At 45.4% G+C, this 12,925-nt stretch overlaps 2 protein-coding genes across 11 annotated transcripts in view; one reads left to right on the top strand and one right to left on the bottom strand.

Annotated features, from left to right (window-relative positions):
* DNAAF8 (dynein axonemal assembly factor 8) overlaps positions 1-2,836 on the bottom strand; it is a 97,725-nt gene extending 94,889 nt beyond the window's left edge. For 3 of the 5 annotated variants that reach the window (XM_083473602.1, XM_083473605.1, XM_083473606.1), the window contains exons 1-3: positions 2,562-2,679; positions 983-1,159; positions 353-469 (exon numbers count right to left, since the gene is read on the bottom strand). In XM_083473602.1, the coding sequence (XP_083329728.1) occupies positions 353-469; positions 983-1,111 (246 nt within the window). In that variant the 5' untranslated portion in view covers positions 1,112-1,159; positions 2,562-2,679. Of the gene's footprint in view, positions 1-352; positions 470-982; positions 1,160-2,180; positions 2,680-2,699 lie in introns of those variants that run through there. The other 2 variants (XM_083473604.1, XM_083473603.1) reach the window with 2 other exon arrangements.
* A 162-nt stretch (positions 2,837-2,998) lies between these two features.
* The window catches only part of ANKS3 (ankyrin repeat and sterile alpha motif domain containing 3), a 33,318-nt gene continuing 23,391 nt past the window's right edge, over positions 2,999-12,925 (top strand). For 2 of the 6 annotated variants that reach the window (XR_014518834.1, XM_083473670.1), the window contains exons 1-5: positions 3,000-3,104; positions 4,995-5,178; positions 7,645-7,843; positions 8,864-8,985; positions 12,012-12,093. Coding sequence is in view for 4 of the 6 variants with exons in the window: in XM_083473670.1 (XP_083329796.1) it covers positions 5,009-5,178; positions 7,645-7,843; positions 8,864-8,985; positions 12,012-12,093 (573 nt within the window). In the remaining 2 variants the exon portion in view is untranslated. Of the gene's footprint in view, positions 3,105-3,801; positions 4,882-4,994; positions 5,179-7,644; positions 7,844-8,863; positions 8,986-12,011; positions 12,094-12,925 lie in introns of those variants that run through there. The other 4 variants (XR_014518835.1, XM_083473668.1, XM_083473669.1 and 1 more) reach the window with 4 other exon arrangements.

Here is a 12,925-nt window from a genome sequence, read left to right as displayed (position 1 = left end):
CAGCTCCACCTCTCAGTTTCCTTTCATGCTGGTCACTATATAAGAGCTTTGTGACTGGTGCCTTTGTGCCTTCTTTATCCCAGAAGATATCTCTTTTGGATTTGAATGGTTTTTATGTATGTGCTGCTATTGTTTTCATATTTATATGTATTTTGTAAAAAAAAAAAATTATTTATGCAATACTTGTAACTATACTTGCAACTATTTTATATATGTTCTATACTGCAAATCACTTCAGGGTGTCTCATGGGGAGTAATTCATAAATGAAATAAACAAATAAATATGGTCGGTCTTAATACAGGCATTACCCTACTGGGGCTGAACCCAGTGATGTTAGGTAGCACCAATGACCTGCAAATGTCTTTCTTCTGGAGGAAAGTCTTCGAGTTCCTCTGAGAAGTCAGGAACCAGGTTGGGTTGATCACGCTGGAAGATGAAAAGCTCCCCATCATCTTCATTGCAATCAGACTATCAAACAGAGAAAAGAAACTGGGTGACATTCATTCCAAGGCAGAAAAGCTGGGAAAGGAAGTAAGTGTGGATACTCAACTACACACACTGCTGGGCATGTCACACTAGCTATAGTACATAAAGTTGTGAACTTCAAGCACACTTTCCTGGAAGTAAATAATGTCAAAATTTATGCGACTGAAAATATGAAATAATAGAATGGAACTGAACAGAGTTCATGGTAAATACTGCAGTGTGCTCCATAGGATTAACAATGAAATTAATTATGTGTATGTAAAAAAAATATCCCACAATTATCAAGATACAATTCAAATTACCACAACATGTCATGGGCAAAAAAGCTTTTTTTTCAGGGTTTATAAAATCAACTCCTTAAATTTTGACTCTACGTAGGCAAGACATTTTGAGCTGAAGACTGTCTTCCTGCAAATTTTGCTAGCATTTGTGTCTTGGATGGCTAATACAGATGGTTTAAGGTTGAAAGAACAGAAAATGGAGAATGCCACTTACCACTAAGGTGTCAAAATCCATTGAAGGAATCTGATCTTTCACTGCAGACAGGATGGCTCCCCATTGGAAAGGGGCTGTCGGAAGGTTAGGGCCCCCCTCTTTTTCCTTGTTTTGATCCTCTGATGCCATTTGAAGTGATCCTATGTGACCTACTCAGCTGAATTTCAGATGCTGGTGCTAAAGAAAGAACAGAGTAGAATAAACACAGGGTAGGAATGTCTACATCAAGGATGGAGAACGTGTGGCCCTCCAGATGTTACTGAACTACAACTTCCATCACCCCTAACAATTGTTCACACTGGCTGAGGTGGATGGGGGACAACATCCAGAGGGCCAGAGGTTTCCCACCTTGGTCTACAACAGGTGTGGGGAACCTCTGGCCCTCCAGATGTTGCTAAAGTAGAACTCCCATTGGCCCCAGCAAGCATGAACAATTGTTAGGAATGATGAAATACTGGTATTCTGGGCTAGCACCACAGCATAGTGATGTAGTCTGTTGTTTGGACTGTACCACCTAAACAGCCATTAATTACAAAACAGGAGGTGATCCAGTCGCAGGGACGAAATCATGAGGCTATCTCCTTCTGTTAACCTTTACTGACCTGATAATGCGTTCAAAATGTTTTGGACTACAATTCGCATCAGCCAGCATGGGTGCCCTATATGGCCTTTATGGAACCTTGAAAAAGCAGTTGTTGCGGCTCCCCCTACTTACATATTTATACTTAAAATAAAACACACAATAGTTTATTATTATTATCATAAGCTGCCTTGGAGATATGTTGCCTGAAAAAGGCAAGACAAGATGTATATTAAATAAATAGATACATACATTATAAATTGAAATTTATTGGAAGGCAAAAGGAATGCCCACTAAACATTTGTGGCACATTTGATGCCTTTTTTATGTTTGTGGAACAGAATTAAGCTGAGGGAGAAAATCTTGCATATAGCATTGCTAAATATTTAGGCCAGGAACATATATTTTTGGTAAGCATGGATGATGCTGTACATAATATTTATTTAAATGTTTGTATTAACTACTCTCAGAGTGACATTTGTTTTCCTTTTCTACTTTTTACCTCCAGAAAAATATTTGCACATATTTGCAGTGCTAACCATGTCTACACAGAAGTAAGTCACGGTGAATTATGTGGGGCTTACTCCCAAGGAAGTGGGTTCAGGACTGCAGCCTTACCTGGGAGTAAGTCCCACTGAAATTGAGGAGGATTTCTTTTTAACTGGACTGCGGATTTCCTTCCTTAATATTTGTATAATTTTATATTTTCAATTTAAAAATGGAAAGTTTGACGAGCGCGCGATGCTGACAGCAGGAAAACTAAGCATGGGATTGGTGGAGAGGTAAGATGGAGGATGTAACCATGGCGACGTTGCATCGCTTGGCCACGCCCCGCAGGGCGGCGGGTACCGCTTTTTCCGTTTCCATAGCAACCGGACGCCGATCTTCGCTCGCGACCTACCGGGCGACTTCTCTGCCCCGCATCCCAGTTGCGGACAAACCACCAAGACGTTTCCCCACCGCCTTTCATTGTATCTCAGTCCCTCGCAAGCGACCTACCCGACAGCTGTCACGAACGTCCCTTCTGCCCGCCGTCACCACACGTCTCTATTCAAACGGCGTGCGCTTCCCGGTTGTTCGCCCTGCCCCTGATTCCCCGCCCATTTCTGGAGTCCTGACAGGCTAATATAAACTAACATTTTTGGGGCTTAGCCATTACTGCCTCTCTTAGAAACTTATCGCAACAAAAAATATTCAATAAGAATATGGAGAAAATACAGACAGCGGTGTCAAGCTCATTCTTATCATTCCTTTCCGTTCCGCTCGCTGCTTTTTCCGTTTTCTTTGCCCTGCCAGGACCTATTCCTGTATTGGTTGATCCGTTCGGAAGGCGCGGCGAAGGAGTATTGCGGGTGGAGAGCGCGACAGTCTTAGCTTTTCATTGGCTGGCTGAGCAACCTTACCGCTTCCAGCAGGAGGCGGGTGATGATCACGTGGTGCAGAGAGCGAGAGCGGGGCCTTCCGGCAGTCCTGACGCTCTGCCCGCGACGTCATTGTCGGGCATTTCCGGGAGAGCGGCTGAGGCGACCTGAGGTGAAGCAGGTGAGGCTTGTACGGCAGCAGAGGAGGCGGAAGTTGTGTTAGGCGGGCTGGAAGCGGAGCCTCGTAGGAGGTTGTGGGCGCAGGAGGCCTTTGGCGTGCTGTTGCCTCACTAGGTGGAGCCCAGTATAGTGGCCGGGCCTTGGTTCTCTGGGCAGCCTGGAGGCATAGGCGTGAGGGGCGCCTCTGAGCTGCGGGCTGTTGCCTCCTGCGTAGGTCTGGGGGGGGACGGACCCTGTGAGCGTCCCATGTACTTCAGGACTCCAACTCCCATCAACCTTGGCCTTTGGCGCTGCTGGCTGGGGCTGATGGGAGTTGGAGTCCAGCAGTTGGGGGGCACACAGAGTCCCCCAGCTGTGCCCCGGAAGCATCACCCTCAGCGCAGAATGCCCATTGCGCCTTATGCCTGGGCTGCGTCACTTCAGGCTGCAAGGGCAGAAGTGCCTCGTGGCTGAGGGCTCCTCCACACAAACGAACAGCAACCAGAGCAAAGCAAAGATTACTGCACAAATACAGTGGTACCTCGGGTTACATACGCTTCAGGCTACATACTCTTCAAGTTACAGACTCCGCTAACCCAGAAATAGTGCTTCAAGTTAAGAACTTTGCTTCAGGATGAGAACAGAAATCGTGCTCCAGCGGCGTGGCGGCAGCGGGTGGCCCCGTTAGCTAAAGTGCTTCAGGTTAAGAACAGTTTCAGGTTAAGTACGGACCTCCAGAACGAATTAAGTACTTAACCTGAGGTACCACTGTAGAGCTAGTGTCCCGGGAGGGAGGTTTGGACCCTATCTTTCTTGCACTCACATGTTTGCTTTCCGCTTGCAGGGAGTTAGGTAGGTTTTGGCTGTAGTTTTCACTGTTTGGCCCTCCGTAAAGAACAATGGCCATAGCAATTCTGGCTCATAGGAATTGCTCTGCTAGAGAGAACAGTTATAGCCTGGTCTTCTTGCTCATCTTTTGGGTGCACGAAATTGTTTTGTTCCTGGTCCTTTCATTCTTGCTGTATTCTGCTCTGTACACAAGAACTCCTTGCATACGGAAAACCAGCTTGTTAGAGGGTTTCCAGCTCAGAGATGTAGCATTTCCCCAAAAAATAAAATAGAGCTCTCTGAGGGGTGGGGGACTGAAATATTTATTTATATGCATTTACAGTTCTTTACTATGTGTTGTCCCTGGAGTGGATTACGAAGTGCTTAATACAACAACTAAGCCACATCAAGGCAACTTATTTTACTGTTTTAATAACATAAAATGTACCACATAATGGGTATAAAATTGATGTGTTTGTGAAAACTGTTAAATTAAAATGAGAATCTTACAGATTTGAGGATAAAATTGAAAGTGTGGGTGATAGCTGGTATGTTATCAAGGACCCTTTCGTGTACCTGTGTGGGATTTCCAGTGTTTAAGGCATGAGGTTTCATGGCCTGTATAGTTCTTTGTCATTCAAGAACAAAAAAGCAAATTGAACCAAGTATCAGAGCGGTCATTTGTCACCTTCTAGGTTCCCTTCACTGTGAATAGGTCTCACCTGCAAAACAGTCAACCTATCATGGACATTTCAAAAAGACTAGGTTTCCCAGTATTTGCAATGCATGGTTGTATGTTTTCCTTGAGTCTTGTGACTGAATCCGTTCTGCTTTTGTGCCTTTAACAGCACATTGGTATTTAGACATTAGTAAGTGAAGATAGTTCTCTAATCCTGTGAAGAATGCACAAAGACAGGAGATTTCCTTATTTTGTTTATTTGTATACTGCCTTTTCACCCATTGAACTTAAGGTAAGGTATACCAGGGTCCCAACTTCAAGAGCTTTCAGATCATACCCCAAGATGATTAGAAATCCTTTTAGCAAGGTAGTGAAAGTAAAGAACTGATGGTGCTTGTCTTTCAGCCCACCAAGACACAATGTCAGAGCTGAGTGATGAAGCCAGCGAGTCGGATCTGCTGAATCTCAGCCTATCCATGTGGCATGGCGCAGCTCCGATGGTCTGTCGCCAAGAGTTAGATGTTCCACTGGACCTTCACACAGCAGCCTCAATTGGCCAGTATGAGGTGGTAAAGGAGAATATTCAACGGTAAGGAGGAGAGGTTTGGGAGGGAATAATACTGTGTTCCTGGCACTGGGCAATCAGGACAGATTAGGGATTCTGCTACTTTACCGCCCGCCTCACTGCCCAGCAGTCTCCCTGCCTGAGATGACAGAGCTGGTCTCAGAGACAGTGTTGAGGACTCCCAGACTGCTGGTTCTGGGAGACTTCAACATCCATGCCAAGGCAGCTGGCTCTGGGGTGGCTCAGGACTTCATGGTCGCAATGACAACCATGGGGCTGTCGCAACATGTCACCGGCTCAAAGCACATGGCAGGCAAAACTCTGGACCTTGTTTTCTTGACTGGGCAGGAAGAGAGTGATTTGAAGGTGGGGGGCATTGATATCAGTCCTTTGTCATGGTCAGATCACTTCCTGTTGAGATTTAAACTGTCAGCAGCTTTCCCCCTTTGCAGAGGTGGGGGACCTATTAAGAAGGTCTGCCCTTGGAGGCTGATGGATCCAGTGGGATTCCAAACAGCTCTGGGAGGTTTTCCGGCTGATATGACTGGCACCCCTGTCGAAGCCCTGGCCGACCCCTGGAACACCCAAATGGCTTGGGCTATTGACACAGTCACCCCTGAGTGCCCTCTCCCATTTTGTGATGCCCGTTTGTCCCCCTGGTATACTCCAGAGGTTAGGGCAAGGAAACAAGCTGGGAGACTACTTGAACGCAAGTGGAGGAAAGATCCAAATGAATGCAACCAAACACTGGTAAGGGCTCATTATCGAGCCTACCTAGTGGCAGTGAAGGCCTCAAACAAGGCATACTTTGCTGCCTCCATTGCAGCCTCATTACATCATCTAGTAGAGCTTTTCTGGGTTGTACGGAGCCTTTTACAGGCTGGCCCAAAGGAGGTGATAGAACCAACAGTAGCTCCCTGTGACTTGTTTGCAAAGCATTTTGAGGATAAGATTGCTTGCATTCACCAAGACTTTGCTGTTATAGCAGATGAATCTCATGGGGTGTGCAGATCACAGTCTAGTCCTATTGTGTTGAATGAGTTTCAGTTGGTGAGGCCTGATGATGTGGACAAGGTGCTCGGATCAGTCAGGACGACCACTTGTACTCTAGACCCTTGCCCCTCTTGGCTGATAAAAACCAGCAGGGAGGGAACAACTGGCTGGGCCAGGGAGGAGATCAATGCCTCTTTATGAGAAGGGATGGTCCTTACCTGTTTGAAGGAAACAGGAAACAAGCCGCTCCTTAAGAAACTGTCCCTGGATTCAGAAAACCTAACTACCAGCCAGTTGCTAATCTCCCTTTTCTGAGCAAGGTTCTGGAGTGAGTGGTTGCAGACCAGATCCAGACGCTTTTGGAAGAAACTGATTTTCTGGATTCATTTCAACCAGGTTTTAGGCCCGGTTTTGGCACAGAAACTGCTTTGGTTGTCCTGTATGATGACATCTGTCAAGAGAGAGACAAGGAAAACATGTCCATGTTAATTCCTCTCGACCTCTCAGAGGCTTTCAATACCATTGACAATGGTATCCTTCTGGAGTGACTGTTTGAACTAGGGGTGGGTGGGTGGCACCACTTTTCAATAGTTCCAGTCCTACTTAGATGGTCATCCCCAGAGTTTGTTGCTTGGGGAATGCTTTTCAGCCCCGTGGAACCTTCAGTGTGGGGTTCTGCAGGGCTCAATCCTATCTCTTAACTTCTGCATGAAACCACTGGCTGGGGTTATCCGGAGATTCGGAGTCTGTTGTCAGCAGTATGCTGATGACACTCAGCTCTATTTCTCCAGCCCTGCCCGGAGATGCCAGAAATGGGAGCTGAGGCATTCTGCTACAGCCCTTCTCTGCAGAATATGAGCACAGCAGGGAGCAGTCTGAATTATGACATTTCCCCCGCAATGAGCTACTTTTTAGTTCACCATGTGATTTTTATCCATAGGGGATTATTCCAAAATCCCACCCCACCTTCAGCCTAAAAAAAGAGTCCATTCTACCACCTCATTCTGTTGTACATACACACCAGGCTTTTGTCACTATGTGTGCAATTCAAAATAATTTTGTGAAACATGAAGGTGGCTAAAGGCTACCAGAAAACATTGAAACAAGGTAGTAGTTGATTATATACACGCCCTACAGTTAAAGCACATTTATTCCATTTTAACAGTCACAACTTCCCCCAAGAATCCTGGGAACTGTAGTTCAGCCCCCCTCACAAAGCTATAATTCCCATCACCCTTAAAGCAAAGTTCCCAGGATTCTTTAGGGGAAGGCATGCAAATGGTGTGACCAAAATGCTTAGAATAATGCTACTGTCAACCTTTTCACTTGCTGCTGGCAAAGTGGGGGCACACATTGCTACCAGGAATATTGGCAAGACTTCTAAAGTTGTTTGTTTCCTTGAGTGAAACGGGCCAGGTTAGGAAAAACCTTCAAAAACTATGTAACTTGCCTGTGATAAGCTACCCATGGAACACTAATCTGATTCATGCCTTTCAGTGGGGAGGTAGACCTGAATCAGCGGAATTGCGGTGGCTGGACCCCGCTAATGTATGCATCTTACATCGGTCATGACACCATTGTGCGCATACTGCTAGAGGCTGGCGTGAATGTGAATGTACCAACACCAGAAGGGCAGACTCCGCTGATGCTGGCTTCTAGCTGTGGAAATGAGAGCGTTGCTGCCTTCCTCCTTCAGGTGGGTGTACTTGGCAATAGCTGTGAAAGGCACCAACTGTGCAGTCTAAAGATATCGCGCATGACTAAGAAGTGGAACCAAAAGTGCAAACAGGGCTGTTCAGGGGTGGTTGTCAGTGGCTCCCATTAAGTTCTGTGGGACTAAGTAGAAGGGTGGCAATCTCAGACACTATGAGTGGCTGTGAGATAAAGCCTGCTGTCCTCTTTCATAACTCCCGTAGGGTGCAGCAGCATTATAGGATCCTTCAAAATCTCACGTCTGCTCAAAGTTACAGGCTGTTGCTTCGTAGTCAGCGGTGATTAGAGTGCCTTCTCACCATTAAGGCTCCTGCGAGGTTCAGTGGTAAAGTTTTCATTACTGTGATATGTTTTATATACCCATTCCCCTCCACCTCGGGTATTTCCAATGTCCAGGGCTGTGCCCTTACTTTACAAATAGTCCTCTGTTTTATCAGGTTGCATATTAAGTTATTCCTATCTAGGTTTTCTCTGCTGCCTCTGAGGTTGTGATGGTATTAATTTAAAAGCCACTTGACTCTGGCAGCCGAGTCTCACCCTCCCTGGCACAGCCGTGTCAGATCTGGTGGAGTGTGAGAGCTAGAGCTGTTTCCAGTCACTCCTCCACACCTGCCACTCACCCCACACACTGAATTGGGCAGGGGCAGGATCCTGTTCGAATGATTTTTCTGAATGCATTCAATCAGACAGTGAATAAAATTGATGCAATAACCCAGAATAAAATGGGAGCACTGCGACTGTAAGTGGTTTGCTATTAAATTGCTGTGAGAAGAGCCTTCTCTGGGTTGCTGCTCTTTTCCCCTGGTTATGTTTTTAGCATAATAGAAAAGTGGTATAGAAATAAGAAACTAAAAGTAACATGGTTGTAAATTTCTGCCTGAAATAAGCGATCTCCCCCTCTGTTCATTATTGCGAGTCCTTGTTTGTACAGAAATGCACCCTGGCTTCAGTGTCACAGGCAGTAGGTGCCCTACCTTAACAGCCCCTCTGCATTTCTTTGAAGCAAGGTGCCGAGTTGGAGATGAAGGACATCCATGGCTGGACTGCCCTCTTCCACTGCACCAGTGCTGGCCATCAGCAAATGGTCAAGTTCTTATTGGATAATGGAGCAAATGCGAACTGCAGGTAAGAGAGAAATGGGCCTGTGAAAGGCCTGCTTTTTTGTTTGTTTGTTTGTTTGTTTCAGATATCTGGCGGTATTTTAAGGGGAAGAAGTAGCTTAGCTTTCATAGAAAAAATACTTTCATGACAGATGCAAAAGAGGGGAAAACATAGGAAGTCACACTGCTGTACTCTTGCATCTAGATTGTGAGTAGTTAAGCCATGAGTGCCCGTATGTGACTGACATCTCCAGTATGCTTCTGAGTACCAGTGGCTGGAAACCTCAAGAGGGGAAACTTATTGTTCTCAGCTCCTGCTCGTGAGCTTCTCATAGGCATCTGGTTGGCCACTGTGAGAAGATAATACTGGATGAGATGGGCCACTGGCCTGATCCAGCAGCCTATTCTTATGTGCATATGACATTATTATTTTATTTATTTATTTATACATACATACATTATACATGGAGGGATGCGGGTGGCGCTGTGGATTAAACCACAGAGCCTAAGACTTGCCGATTGGAAGGTCGGCGGTTCAAATCCCCGTGACGGGGTGAGCTCCCGTTGCTCGGTCCCTGCTTCTGCCAACCTAGCAGTTCGAAAGCACCTCAAAGTGCAAGTAGATAAATAGGTACCGCTCTGGCGGGAAGGTAAACGGCCAAAAGTGGCTTAGTCATGCTGGCCACATGACCCGGAAGCTGTATGCCGGCTCCCTTAGCCAATAAAGCGAGTCCCTTTACCTTTACATTATACATACACACATACATACATACTTTATTTATTTATTTATTTATTTATTCATTCATTCATTCATTCATTCATACCCCGCCCATCTGTCAGAGCCACTCTGGCAGAGAGGCTCCCAACAAAATATTAAAAACACGATAAAATAATACAGATCACCAATGTTTGTAACATTGGAAGGCTGGAAGGCCTCTGGGTCTGGATATGGCACACAGATTAGGTTTGACCTGCCTTCCTCTTCCACATTCCTGTCACCTCCCTGGCTCAGTAGACTAAAGGTAACACGCATCCAGTCATCCCTGGTACAGAAGCTTCATTGTAGGTGGGCACTGAAACAGTACTTTGGGGTTGATCAGCAAAGCATTTGTCAAAAAAGCTGACAACTCCTGACTTGGATAAATTGAACTAAACTTTGCCTGCTTTGAATGTAGGGCAAAAAAACCAGCACAGTGCAAGAATTGAAGGGGGGTAAATGCATTGGTAGGAGGCATTACGCCTAAAGCAATACATTGGTTAAAAATGCTTCAGATAAAATCTCACTCAGATTTTGGCCTAGGCTGGCTAACTGTGACGAGTCGGATCTGCTTGCCTTCAGACTTTCTAGGCAGATGATTAATTTTCCATTCTTTTTGATGTAAGAGAAATGGAGCAGACTTTCTTGACTGCTCCCTTAAAAATAATTAGTAACAAGAGTAAGCATATTTATCTAAAATCTTACATCCCACCAGTTTTGCTTGTGATAGCTATTTCTTCTGGTAGAGGGTAAAAGTACAAACAACTTTTAGTTGTGGGGATGGGCAGAAGTGGGGAACATATTGCAAGGGGCAGATTTTCACAAACTTGCACAGGGACTAGTGAGATGACGTGGTGGCAAGACTGAATCTGTGCATGCTATGCTGTTGCTGGGGTTCCATTCTTTCCTTTTCACTTCTACAAAAAAGGGTACTTGTTTCTCTTTACTCTTTCCTTATCAAATCTTACCTCTCAATTCATTCTTTTGAGATTCTTCTCTTCTTTATCTTGCCTATTGCCTTGATGGCTCATTTTCAAACCTTCTCCTCTGGCTTTAATGCCATCCCCTGACTACTAAAAAAAGCTCTCGGTGGACTCTTTCTTCTCCTCTTAGGACATGAATCTCATGTTGCTTTCTCTACACAGTATTCCTTCCATCTTAATAACCAAAAATGTGTTTTCTGAGGTGGGTTTGGTCCCTATTCCTGGAACAGTCTCAGAATCCAGAGTGCCACCAGCTTGTTTGTTTTGCCAGAAAGAACCATTTCCTTCCATGGAGCATATTGGGTGAAAACTCCAGCAGGAAAAGTTCATACTTCTGACACAGTAACTGGTAATTTAGTTTTGAAGACAAACCATCAGACTTCATTGGCATCATTCCCAGTTTTTCTCTTCAGCTGATGTTTCAAGAGAGCACATTCCATATACAAAAGGATTGTTTTTTGTTTTTAATGTTAGCTAAGGCGCTCCTGGCCTAGCATATTGGAGAGAAAACCAAGCTAGAACTCATCTTCCCAACACACTAGTATTTTGTGTGGAAGACATTTTCTTGAATGGAAATGTATTCAAGCATGTGAGACTCCACCTGCAATTTGAGGTGGTACAACTTGGGGGCACATTTGCCGCTCACCATTAACTCAGCCTAAGTTTCCTGTCAATTTGAGAAGAAAATGAGGGGTGGCAAGGCTTCTCAAGGTATTGGATTGGGCCAGGGGCTTCAGTTGGTAGCCCATAGCTTTCAGCAGAGATGGGGAACCTGTGGCCCTTCAAACTCCCATCAGGGCCAGCCAGCAAGGCTAGCATTCAGGGATGATGGGATTTGCAGTCCAACATCACCTGGGGGGCCACTGGCTCACCATCCCTGACATAGAGCTTAAAATACATAGAGCAGAATTCAAGGACAAGCCTGACACAGCCAACAGGTGGAGCCATGGCTCAGTTGTATGGAACCTGCTCTGCAGGTGGAAGATCCCAGGTTCAGCCCCTTAGCTGGAGGGCAGCAGAGCCATTGGCAAAGGCCAACCCCAACCCCTTGAAGAGCACTGCTCAGGGTCAGTATTACTAGGCTCAGTGGACTGGTGGTCTGATTCTGTGTAAGGTCGCTTTATTTATTCAACCTGGAATGTGGTGTGAAAACTAAGGAGTCCCAAGATCTATGCCTCTAGGGTTGCCTCCTCTTGGTACTTTTCTCCCTGCTTCCTCTAGCTGTGGATGACTAGCATGCCCCCGTTGCGCTGATGACTGCCCCATTTTCTGACTTGAGCCTTTCATGGGCTATATATTTCTGTTGTCCAGGGAGCCCCTTTATGGATATACTCCTCTGATGGAAGCAGCTGCATCTGGCCATGAGATCATTGTCCAGTATCTTCTCAATCATGTAAGTGAGCGTTCATTTCTCAGGTGGTCCAAGGCACCTTCCCCGCAACCAATTGTGCTTCCCATTATGCAGAAATACCGCCAATTTGAAAAGCCACTATATCAAGAAAGCTAAATCTTGATTTGAGGCTATTTCTTTCAATGATTGCTCTTGATTATTGCCACAGGAGGGGAAATCAGAGAAGCTTCACATCCATGCAGCTTCTTCAGCATGTTCCCACGCCTAGATCCGTGCTGGATGCTCCCGTTGATCCGCCTTCATGCATAACATTTCTTTTAGGAAGCCTTAATTAGAAACATTGTCCACTTCATTCCTACTCTTGAGAGATAGCATGCTTTTGAAACCAGTCTCTGAATCACTCTGTGCAGTTAATTCACATTCAGCATGAATAGCACTTTCTGTAGCAGCCTCTTGAAATGCCAGCTCTTTGCTTCAGCATCACATCTAGACCTTCTTCATAGTCATCCCGTACATGTCTTATTAGAGGGAGGGAATATGTCAGGTCAGTCAAACAAGGGTGTTCATGTAGGCCTTTCTTCTGTTGATAAAAGTGGGGTGAAGATGGTTGAAAGGGAAGGCTTGCATCTATCACATTTCTTTCCTTCCCCCAAAGGGATTTGAAAGCTGTGAAACGTACAGGATAAAGCCTTTTTTGTACATATCTCCCCAACAGCTGCAGCACACAAAAGTCTTTTCAGCAAAGGCTTCTTTATATGGAGCATGTGTAGACCTTTGGATTTTTATGTGGTTCTCATGCCTACACGCTTGTCTACCCATTTTTTTTGAAATTTCATTGTCATGAAGGCTTTTTCAAGTGTTTGATTTCTAAGCC

Source organism: Podarcis liolepis, assembly GCF_965112155.1.
Source record: "Podarcis liolepis genome assembly, chromosome: 14".
NCBI classification, from domain to species: domain Eukaryota; kingdom Metazoa; phylum Chordata; class Lepidosauria; order Squamata; family Lacertidae; genus Podarcis; species Podarcis liolepis.
The sequence above is the reverse complement of the archived record's forward strand: the minus strand, read 5'-3'. Positions and strand labels throughout refer to the sequence as shown.